At 47.6% G+C, this 12500-nt stretch overlaps 1 protein-coding gene across 2 annotated transcripts in view; it reads right to left on the reverse strand.

Annotated features, from left to right (window-relative positions):
* The window catches only part of gripap1 (GRIP1 associated protein 1), a 102916-nt gene that overhangs the window by 7595 nt on the left and 82821 nt on the right, over positions 1-12500 (reverse strand). For both annotated transcript variants that reach the window (XM_063208710.1, XM_063208709.1), the window contains one exon: positions 2626-2795. In XM_063208710.1, coding sequence (XP_063064780.1) covers positions 2626-2795 — 170 coding nt within the window. The remainder of the gene's footprint in view (positions 1-2625; positions 2796-12500) is intronic.

Raw genomic sequence — 12500 nt, forward strand, 5'->3', positions numbered from 1 at the left:
ATAGAAAAACAAAAGAATAAGATGGGGTAAAGTTTAGTTTTTGCAGATGAGCCTGGAGGTCGATGCCGCACTCCACTACTTTTCGTCCGTCTGCTGCTTGCCCAAGGTTAAAAGCGGGTGTTTGTGTAACCTGCAACCTCCCCCTGGGCGCCCAAGGCTCCTGCATAACCCCCCTCTGCCAAGGATCAAGGCTGTCTCCAGCCTCTGGCAACAGGGGCAGCGATAAACACACACGCCCATGTGCACGCACGCACACACACACACACACACACACACACACACACACACACACACACACACACACACACACACACACACACACACACACACACACACACACACACACACACACACACACAAACACGCACGCACGCACGCACGCACGCACGCACGCACGCGCGCACGCACGCGCGCACACACACACCCAGTCACACACACACACAAAGATGAATCCCCTTCCGCATGAATGCGCGCACACACACACACGCACACATTGACCCTGACACCGTCACACGCCCACCCACCCACACACAGCAGCACCGAGGTGAGCCAATGCAATGTGCACAGCACAGTTAAACACATGTACATGTGTTAACAGGGGAAATCACATCACCTCGGGGGTGAATGGCAGAGGAAGCCTTGGCTGTTCTACAACACCTCTCGAGAAACTTAAAAGGAGAGACGTAGAGCTGAGCAGAGATGAGCTGGGTCGCTGGCAGCAGCGTGGGTTTGTTTGGCTGGCGCGATTGCTGGCTTTCTATGACAGTGACACCACGGGGTGGAGGGTAGGCTAGTGCGTGGGTATGATTGTGTGTGCATGTGTATGTGCGTTGCTTGTGGGCACACTCGAGTGTGTGCGATGTCTGGGCGTGTGGGTGGGCGTATTAGGCTGCGTCAGGCTATGTACTGAATATCGTGTGTGTGTGTGTGTGTGTGTGTGTGTGTGTGTGTGTCTGTGTGTGTGTGTGTGTGTGTGTGTGTAAGTTGGGGAGGAGTACACTGAGGTTAATTGTTGTTGGTGAGCAACAGCGGCAAAGTGTAAGCCCTTCAAACGACGTCACCTCCCCAACCCCCTGCGTACCCACAGGCACACACACACACTCAAGCCCTCTCCCCTCGAGTTGTGTGTTCTATTCCTGCATCTGTAAACACATGCCGCATTAAGAGACGCCCACCGTTTGGCTGCAGATGAATGCCGACCCGACGCTGCGAGCAGTCGCAACGCAAGGCCCCTTCACTCGCCGCCGCCTCCTACACACATACACGCACGCATGCACGAACACACACTTGTTTGCTCCTTCTCTCTCTCTCTCTCTCTCTCTCTCTCTCTCTCTCTCTCTCTCACACACACACACACTCTCACTTGCTTCATACACACAGAGACACTCACACTCACTGGCATACACACAAAAACTCTTCTCAGCTCCAAGTCATACAGACTTTCTCTAAGTCACACATATTCTCACTTGCTCATTCACTCTCTCACACACACGCACGCACGCACTTCACAGCTTTAAGCCATTCTAACACACACACACACACACATAAAAACACTACTCTACCCTCCAAGTTTATACTCCGAACGGAGAGATTTTCCTCTTATGTCATGCACACACCCACTCCCCAGCTCACTTTTATACTCTCACACACGTACAACAAGTCTAAGCTTGTCTTATAAAGCCCAATTTTAAATAAAACTTGGCTTCGCTTCACTTTATTGGCACAAATACTTACACATATACACACACTGAGGCTCAACAGTTGAGCATCCTGTGCCTCAGGGGCATAGGACTGCATCTTATTATCCCTCGTTTCTCCCGTATTTGATTTTAGCTGCTGCTTTCGCCTCTTGTTTTCATTATTCTACACCCGTTTCCCTTCTGTTTTTTTTCCCTCTCAGTCCTTGGTTGAACTTCCTGACGGCTCGCCTTATCGCCTGGGAGCGCGGCGCTACAGCACGGCACGTTTGGAAGGACTTTAAGGACTCTTTGTTCACCTCAAGGTGGTTATCTCAGGAACCTGAACATAGACCCCAAAATGCCCCCAATGAATGAGGTGAGAACCACCCAAAAAAAAAAAGAGTCAGCATCTTCAACCCCGTCCAAAACCCACGCGTGCCCACCACATATATGCATACATATACACACACACACACACACACACACACACACACACACACACACACACACACACACACACACACACACACACACACACACACACACACACACACACACACACACACACACACACACTACATACACACAGTGACATTAGCACATGAAAAGGACCATTCAAAACAAGGTGGTGGCAGGGCTAACCTTTTGTAGGTTCTTGGTCACACGCACACGCACACTCACAGCATGGTGTGTCTAAGCTTTTGTTGGTGCTTCTTCTTGGTGAGCTGCTCCTTTCAACATATGCTGAAACATCTTAGACACGCACGTGCAGTGCACACACACACACACACACACACGTGTTTTGTAAGTCACTTGTGCACTTGTCACTCCCTCATTCAAAAAACACCTCTTACATATTCTCCAAATGACTATGCTCCAGCTGTTCCTCCAGTGTGTGCTGCATCTTCTTAGACACACAAAAACACGGACACGGACACGCACACACCTTTTGTAGGTGCATGTTCTTGGTCAGCTGTTCCTCAAGCATGTGCTGCAGCTTCTTGTTCATCTCGCGCAGGTTCTCGTCTCCCGGCTTGACTAGGTCCCGCAGCACCGAGCCCAGACCGCTGCGCTCCCCCGGAGCCCCGTGGGCCACTGTAGCCGCCCCCGACACGTCTGCAAAGGGACATTGACATATTTTACATTACACTCACCTGACATTTTTACCTAAAGGGACTTACAGTTATTTAGATACAGGTTATTGGTTACAGTCCCTGGAGCAATGTGAGGTTAGGTGCCTTGCTCAAGGGCACTTCAGCCATGGCTGGAGGTGAAGGGATAGGTAAGGGTTGGATTCGAACCAGCAACCCTCTGATCTTAAGACCACGTCCCCTTTAACCATTAGGCCATAGCTTTCAGCCAGCTGGAGAAGACAAAATGAGAATGAGTTTTTACTGGCCAACAATGATGGCGAAACTAGATTCATTATTTACAATCCAGTACCACATATTCTAAATGACCTTGTTTTGCCTGTCCAACTCAACCAGGTGATTGGCTGGTGGAATGATCATCTGGTCGAAATGGACAGGCAATGCCAGGTCATTTGGAATACATGGCACTGGATTGTATAACTACACCACGTTCCACATTATTACGCAACTGACATTTTTCGCTGTTTCCCCAAATAATCAATGCAAATGACAGTCGTCATAATTTTCAAGTCATCAGCCATTAGAGTACAATTAAAACGTTTTTGAATGAACCTTCCAATGATAACGGTATTTTTTAAAGTAATAAAAAACTTAAAATGCTCTGTTCCACATTATTACGCAAAGTAGTTTTGTAGTGTTGTAATCCAAATTTCTTTCTTTGTTTCCCATTTACATCAACACAGTTGGATTTTTGTACCTTCTAAATTACATTTCAATGTTCAATACTTGATGATAACCTCTTTGTCTTAGTAACTGGAATGCTGCCTTTAACATTGAAGTCAATGGCAGGGCATTGCATGGGAGTTATGGAAGCCCAGATATCCTTGATGCTTTGCTCTCAGCTGTTTTTGTTTGTTTGGTCTGGTGACCCACACTTCACTCTTCAATATACCCATAGATTTCCATGCCACGTTTAGGTGCTTTGGTGGTATCGACATTTTAACTCACCAGACATAAAACCCCATTGAAAATGAATGGGATTTTATGTCTGGTGAGTTAGAATGTCATCATCTCCAAAGCACCTAAACGTGGCATGGAAATCTACGGGTATATTGAAGAGTGAAGTGTGGGTCACCCGACCAAACAAACAAAAACAGCTGAGATCAAAGCATCAAGGATATCTGGGCTTCCATAACTTCAATATTAAATGCAGCATTCCAGTTACAGCTTATAGCAAAGTTTTGAACATTGAAATGTATTGAAGGTACCAAATGCCAACTGTTTTGATGTACCGGTAAATGGGAAAAAAAGAAAGAAATTTGGATTACAACACTACAAAACTGTTTTGCGTAATTAATTGGAACAGAGCATTTTGGGCATTTTAAGTTTTTTATTATTTAAAAAAATACCGTTGTCATTGGAAGGTTCATTCAAAAACGTTTAAAATTGTACTCTAATGGCTGATGACTTGAAAAATATGACGACTGTCATTTCTATTGATTATTTGGGAAAACGGCAAAAAATGTCATTTGCGTAATAATGTGGAACGCGGTGTAATGAATCGAGGTTGGCCCCTCACTGCTGGCCAAGGACACTGAGGCAGACGCGATGTGCACCTGAGCTGTCTGCAAATAGACAAGAGACAAGACAGGGAGGACGGAATGACAATCAGATTTTATTGGCTAAAGCACTCCAAGACCAGGACGAAGGACAGATTTTTTTAACAGGCCAAGGACACTGATGTGTCTGCAGATAGACAGACAGAGACAGACATGGAGGACAGCATCAGAATGAGTTTTTTATTGGCCCAAGATCTGTTATCAATTACGTGGAGGGACAAAGGCTGATGCGGACGAACTGAGGACAGAAGGAGATCTGTTTTTGGAAGCCGACTCTAAGACACTCGCTGAGAGACAAAGACAGGCAGGGGAAAGACAGAATCAGAATAGATTTTTATTAAACGAGTACTCTTGTGTACCCTAATAGTCTTAGTGACGTTTGCATAGACTGTCTGAATTCAGAGGAAGTCTGAAGAAGAGCACTCACTGGCTAAAGGACATTGAAGCATGCGATAACATTTGGCTAGTTTGTCTTGGAAACAGATTCAAATCCAGTGGGAAGAATGTGGGTGCACCCTGCACCTTCCATTCTTGATTTTTAAGCAAGACACCTAAAATAAGTACCGGTAAGTCACTTTGAAGAAAGCTAAATATAATGTGATGAGTATGGTAGATGTTGATGATCTGTAAGGTTCACATTGTAGGCCTATATTCCGCCAGCTAAGACAGACGTCACATCAGATTGTAGCCCTATGGACACACATAGTCACACAAGGTCAATGGATAAAAACCTAGCTTGACAATAAGATGACCCAAACGTCACGTTCCATCTTTATTTAGCATTTCTTTCAGAAAAACAACCAAAAAAAAAAAGAGTTCAAGAGTAGCAGGAAAGCTGGAGAAGAAGGTTAAATACACTCAACCTGCGAAACAGCGACTTTCTGACACTAGGCCATGAATATGCAGAGCGGGGATGGCACCACATCAGGAGGACATTGAAGGAGTTTCTTTTTTCTTTTTTCACAGAAGAAGAGAAAGACGAGGGGAGGAGGAGGAGGAGGTGGAAGAGGAGGAGAAGAAGCCAGAGAGAATAAAGTGCCTGCCTGCGCAGGCCTCAGCAGGGGTGAGTGCTGCGCCAAATCCTATGTCTTTGTGGGCCTGCCGAGAAACCCACCACAGGAACGCTTGGGCACACACACAAACACAAAGACACACACCACACCACACTCACACACACACACACGCCATGGCTGTGACAGACTCGGGGCGCTCTCTCGCTCGCCCGTTTCCCTGGCTCCCTGACAAGATAGCGCTGCTGCTCTTCTGTGTGAGGCAGATAAAACCTGTCCTCCTCCACTACCACCTCCACCTCTACGTACTCCTCCTCCTCCACCTCCTCCTCCTCCTCTCGCCTCCTCACTCCTCCTCCTCCTGCTCCTTGTGGCAGAGCAGCAGGTGGCTAAGAGGATGCATGTGGTGCCAAAAGTGTGGAAGGTAGCGGGCTGCACAGCAGCAGGTAAATTGAGAGCAGCGCTACATCAAGACGTGTGGCGTCGCTTCTAAAAACAGGGATGCATGCACGTACGCACACCATGAAAACAAACACACACACACCATGAAAACACACACATCATGAAAACACACACACACACACACACACACACACACACACACACACACACACACACACACACACACTGAAAGTGCCAACAAACAAAAAAAAACACACACAAACGGCAACATACGGTAACCGCCACAGCAACTTGTCTAACAGAGATGACAGGACTACAAAATCAAATTAAAAAGGTAGAATAACATTACGCTACCATTTCAGAGCGGCTGCCACCAGAAACAAATACCTGGACGCCATTACCGTGTTGTACCGTAATTGGACAAGCAACGCAGCCTTTAAAAGATGAAACAGATGGCTTAACCGGTGATTAATTGAGAACACAAGCTTTGCTTTTGTACGGTAAGCGATATTGTCGCTCGTCAGTACGAACGAGCGTCAAACCGTGTAACAAGATGGGGGAGTCCTGTTTGCAAAGCTTGGGTGCTCTTGCTCTGCCTCTCTCCCTCCATTCCTCCCTCTCCACCTCCCTCCATCCCTCCCCACCTTCCTCCCTCCTCCATCAGCCGGTCGGTCAGGTTCCCTGGGCGGGTAAACTGCCAAGCTGTTCTCCAGTGGAGAGTGACAGACAGGGAGACCTGTTAGCAGTTGCCAACAGCGCGCTGCAACACCCAATGCCACCGACTCAGTCTGCTGCGGAGATCACTCAACTCAAATCACAACCCTCACAACTACGTCTATGTGGTAGCAGCGGCGACCCATGCTTGCTGAGTGAGACCTGTTTAACTAACGCAGAAGTCAAATAAAAATCAAAACCTGGACGGGCAGTCAGAGGACGCAGACCTCCGCCAAATTGCCCACTGATCATTGCCAAAAATGAATCAGTACTGAAGTCTGCCAGATTCTAACGTATTTTGTCATTTCAATCCTTCTATAGCCACTAGAGTCACAAACAAACAAAACCAACAAAAGAGGATAGCCATATGGCCTCCTTGCCGTAAGAAGAAAATGCAGTTCATTTTGATCACGTTACTGTGTGACCACCGACAAAAATCAAGCAGCTAACACTGCCCCACCCCACCCCACTGTGGCTGTGAAATGGCATCTCAGCTTCTTCCTCCACGTCTTGATATACTCCAACAGTGCCTGCTAATGTGGTTAACGGTGTAAGACACAGCCAAGATCAGCGGGTCAAGATTTGCTGAGCGGCTTCCAGGAGACACAGTGCTTCATTCACACACGGTGAGGAGGAAAAATAGGGCTTTCCCGGCCAGCCCCAGCCCAGTTCAGCCTTAGCCAACCCAGCCGAGCACAGCCTGGTCCAGCCAGTGAAGCAAATTAAGTATCGAGTGACAGTCATGTCACTGTGGATGGAGACATTAACTCCTGCCCTGGAGGAGCGGCTAACCTTTGACCGTGCAGCTTGGATGGTTGGAGGCCAGGCTCAACATTTGTGTCACCGGTGGAAGGCTGAGGGTAAACATCGCTGACAGCCAAGCACCCCCTGAGCTGGATCTCAGAAAACGTGGGTGGCGTTTTGTGTATGTTACAAAGTGTGTGTGTGTGTGTGTGTGTGTGTGTGTGTGTGTGTGTGTGTGTGTGTGTGTGTGTGTGTGTGTGTGTGTGTGTGTGTGTGTGTGTGTGTGTGTGTGTGTGTGTGTGTGTGTGTGTGTGTGTGTGTTATGCATTTGCATGGAAGAGTGAGTGACAAATGAGTGGCAGGAGGTGTCAAGGAGGTGGAGATTGAATCATTTTTTTAAGCTTTATGTTAACCATATCTATTATTAACAACACTTATGAAGCACTGCTGATACCACAAAGAAACAAATAACTGAGCAAGGCAGAAGGTGGGTGAAGAATAAAAATCTGGCCCCTATTAAATCCCAACATTTGTTTTAAACCATATTTACCTTTTTATTTGTTTCAAGATGACTTTGATCTACTCCATTACCGTTGCTTCTGCCCATGAAGTAGCAATACACCTGTAATGTGTGCGCACTGTATTTAAGATTTAATCCATGTGTTTTTTTTACAAAATATATTTATATGGAATATGAAATATGAAATATATGGACGATATCCATACCCATTTGCGAGATCTACAGTATAAAGTAGCAATGCCAGTGTACCAACAAGCACTACAGAACTTCATTATCATATCATTGTTGTCAAATCTAATGACATTTAACAATGGCAAACAAACATGACTACGTTCTATGAGACTGCCTTCTTTGTTTACCAACCAGGCACTGGTGTTATGACAGTAAACAACACACCCTAGCTCCCTTACAGTAAGTACTAGATTATTCAGAAGCGTCTCCGAGGGTCAGTTTCAGTCTGTTGTGTTGTGTATGTACGATGGACTGACAGCACTTTCCTGTTTTACTTTTTAACAAGCAGGTACTCATCAATTTACTATTACAACGGCAAACTCTGTTTTTATTCATTTCAGAACCGCAGATTGTAAGCTGCAAAAAAAACAATGTGTTCAGAATAAACAAGCAGTTTCCATCAGCGTCATGCAACCAGCCAGCTGTCTTTGACAAAACATCTTTGATGCTCGTCATTAACAGGACCACAACAGTGTTCCCGACAACACTTATCCAGAGTACTTCTTATCCTGTCATCTAAATTCAAAGGAAAACTAGGAAGAGCTCGCAGTTTAACAACCGTCACTGTCTGTCTTCTTACTCCTTTACTTCCGTAATGTTGTCTGCCTGCCTTCTCCCACTCTGTTAGGACTCGGGACGACCCAGCAAGCAAAACCCCAGCCTGTGGTAAATAATGGATTCTCACAGACAGGGGCTGGGGTAGTCGAAGTGGAAATGAGTGTGGTGTGGTGCAGTGAGAGTGGGAGTGGAGAGAGAGAGGGGTGGGGTGGGGTGGGGCGGGAGTGGTGGTATGGCAGGGTGGTTTCACGAGAGAGCCTCCCCTCTGTCCGCATTGCTACGCCACCGCTACAGGAGAGCGATGACGAGCGAGCACATACTGCACATACTGGCATCCTCGGGTGTTTTCTCGCTAATGCCAGAGGCGGCATCAGAAAAGCCGGCCGCTAATGACATCAAGGCTGGAAAATCCACACCTGTCAGCTGATCGGGCACTGCTCAGCCATTGATCGCCCCGGCCGCATTCATCCCCATTAAGACGGGCAGGGAGGGGAAGGGAATGGAAGGGAAGGGAAAGGCTGGGCCGGGGTAGCACCGTCAGGGGGCCCCTCTCCCTCTCCCTCTTCCTCTCCCTCTCTTGGATAAATCTGAGCTGAGACAAGTCTTCCTGAGGAGGGCAAGATATACGATGGCGGCAGAGGACTACCCTGCCCACCTACTACCCTACCCTACCCTTTCCACTGAAGGCCACCCCACCCCACTTCTCTTCTCTGCCCTACTGTACAGGAGAGCCTGTGTATGTGTGTGTGTGTGTGCGTGTGTGCGTGTGTGTGTGTGTGTCTTGGTCCTCCCCTCCTCTCCTCTCCTCTCCATCAAGCTCCACCACTCCACCCCGCCCCGTTCTAATGGGTGGAAAACGCTACTCGGACGAGTTGCTGACGACTGGATGGCCGCCAGGTCTGCTTCCTGTCTGTGTTAGTGAGACCTGTCATGGCCGCCGGCTGGCGGTGAGATGGGATGGGCATGCCATACAGGATGGATATTAAAGCCTACCCCTGACTTCGAACACACACATTCTTTCTCAAAAACATTCTCTCTCTCTCTCTCTCTCTCTCTCTCTCTCTCTCTCTCTCTCTCTCTCTCTCTCTCACCAATGTAATGTAAGTCGCTTCGGATAAGAGCGTCAGCTAAGTGAAATGTAATGAAGATTGGCGATTCGATTCCTGACACCGCCAGGTGAGATGGGGAAGTGATTAACCAGCACAGAGCTCGACTTGTGTCACAGTGACAGTAGAACTTCCCCAGTGGGACCTTCACATTCACTTTCATCATATCACAGCTAGTTTCTCCACAACCTGTCTGTCTTGTCGATTGCTTCATTTCTCCATTTCACCTCTCAACTCACTCAGACTTCATTCTAAATATGCTGCTCAAGTTCAGTAGGCAGCATTCAGGCAGTACCAGTGTCACCTGCAGGGTTTGCAGTTCATTGTTAAGGAGGTCACCTTGACAAGAAATACAAACACATCGATTAGGTTCCTGGAACAGATAAAGCTTTTGCACTGAGTATGTAATTTAAAAAGCATGTTTAACAAAGAAATGCACAAGCTATTTATTTTCAGAGGGTTTCATGTATTTCAGAATTCTGCAGAGCATAGCCTTTAAAACCATCATGGTGTTCTGCAGAAAACACTGACCTGCTTCTATGTGATGTGAACTAGCTCAGGCACTTGCTAACTAGCTAGCTCAGCTCTGACAACACACATCATATGCCTGTGCAGCCGTGGCTTAATGATTAGGGAGGTGGCCTCAAGATCTGTGGGTTGCAGGTTCGAATCCCATCCTTACCTATCCTTACTCCTTGAGCAAGACACCAAACCCAACATTGCTCCAGGGACAATAACCAATACCCTGTAAAATAACTAAGTCGCTTTGGATAAAAGCATCAGCCTCAGCTGGCCGATTGCTCTCCCTTTCACCGGCTGCCTCAGACTACACATGCAATTCTAAGGCTAGTGAGTGTTTGCCAACATGCATTCTTGTTATCAGTGCCACCTGCATGCTCAACCTGATGCAAGCTACACTGTAGCTCAACCACTTGTGAACCAGCTGAGAGCTCAGACCACACGCATCATACTGTATGTATAACATCCTCGCCACATCACGTCTGGTCGATTGCCCTCCATTTGACCTGCTGCCCCAGACTACAATCTAAACATGCGGTTCAGGCATAGCAAGTGTTTGATAACATCCATCCTGTCTCAGTGCCACCTGCCAGCCTCAACCTGATGCAAGCTTATACACTTGTTACTAGACCAGACGCAGCTCAGGTGCCCTAACTAACGATTGGGTGGCGATTCTTACCCTGTGCAATTTGTTCTTTTGAGATTAGATCCCTTTCCTTACATACACACATTTACACACGCAGTACACAAACACAACCAAATACACATTCCCACACACAAGAATACACATGCACACCTGCATAGAAATAGACACGACAGGGTTCAAATGCAGTCGTGCACGTCCTCTCCCAGCCTCGCCACCATCCGTCTGGTCGATTGCTCTCCACCTCACCTCACCTGTCAGCCATCAATCCAAACATGCTTTTGAAGCCCCAGCGAGGGCCCAACATTCATCCTGTTATCAGTGCCACCTGCCTGCCTCAACAAGATGTGAGTAAGCTTGGCTACTTGCTAACCAGCTCAGAACTCAAATCACACGCACATCATACTGTGCTGCATGTAGTATTACATCCTGAACACATAACCTGTCTGGTAGATTGTCCTCCAATTCACCTCCTGACCCGGACTATCAATGTAAACATGCTGTTCAATCCCAGTGAGTGTTTGCCAACAGTCATTCTTGTATCTTTGCCACCTGTTTGCCTCTCAGAGCTCAGACCACACACATCATACTGTGTGTATTTAAAACCTCCCCGCATCGTGTCTGGTCGATTGCTGTCTGTTTGACCTGCTGCCCCAGACTAGACTCCATCTAAACATGCTGTTGGAGCCCAGCGAGTGTTTGCCAACAGTCATCCTGTATCAGCGCCACCTGCCTCTGCCTCCACCTGATGCAAGCCAGCCAACTCAGCAGCAACTTGTTACCCAGCCGCAGCTCAGATGTCCTGCCGAACGGACGAACGCTTGGATGGCCTTTCCTGCTCTACAGCGCTCAATGGCCGGAAAAGATTGCCATCAGTCACAGCGATTCGGTCATCAAAACACATAAACAAACAAACAAACAAATAAACAAGGATGTCGGAGGGAGGGAAGGGAGTAAATGGGGATAGGGTGGTGATTTGTACGTCTAAAATGCTGTCTGAAAATAAGCTGTGCAAGCTAAACAGCTCCCTCAAATATGAGGCGTGTAGCACTTTTCCCCCAAAGTGCAAGGGTGTGTGTGAGAGTGTGTGAAGGGTGGTGAGAGGGTAGAGAAGCCTCAAGTGCAACAAACTCAGACACACAGCAGGGGGGTTGGAGTCTGCACCACACCCTGTGTGCGTGCGTGCGTGCGTGTGCGTGCATGTCTCTGACTGTGTATCTCTCTGTGTGCGTGTGAGTGTGTGCATGAGTGTGTGCATGAGTGTGTGTGTGTGCGCGTGTGTGTGTACGTGTGTGTGTGTGTGTACTTCCCAACCAAGGGCAGACGTCTCAAGTGCTCCATCTGGGGCGCGCAGCAGGGGGCCAAGGCAAGAGGAGTCACGGTCACACCCCTCAGTTTGGGTGGATGTGCGTGCCTTAGCTTAGAGTATGAAGATGTGCAGGTCTGAGTGTCTTGGTGTATAACTAAGCGTTTCTTATGACTGAGAGAGAGTGTGAGTGTGCATGTATGTGTGTGTCTTTGGTGAGCTGGTGTGTGTGGAAGACTATATGCGTCTCTGTGTGTCTGACTGTCTGTGCATGTGTACTGGAATCCAGTGCACTGAAGTGTATGAGACTGAGTGTGTGTGCCTGTGTGTGTGTGTGTGTGTGTGTTCCTGTCTGTCT

Source organism: Engraulis encrasicolus, chromosome 10 (assembly GCF_034702125.1).
Source record: "Engraulis encrasicolus isolate BLACKSEA-1 chromosome 10, IST_EnEncr_1.0, whole genome shotgun sequence".
Taxonomy (NCBI): domain Eukaryota; kingdom Metazoa; phylum Chordata; class Actinopteri; order Clupeiformes; family Engraulidae; genus Engraulis; species Engraulis encrasicolus.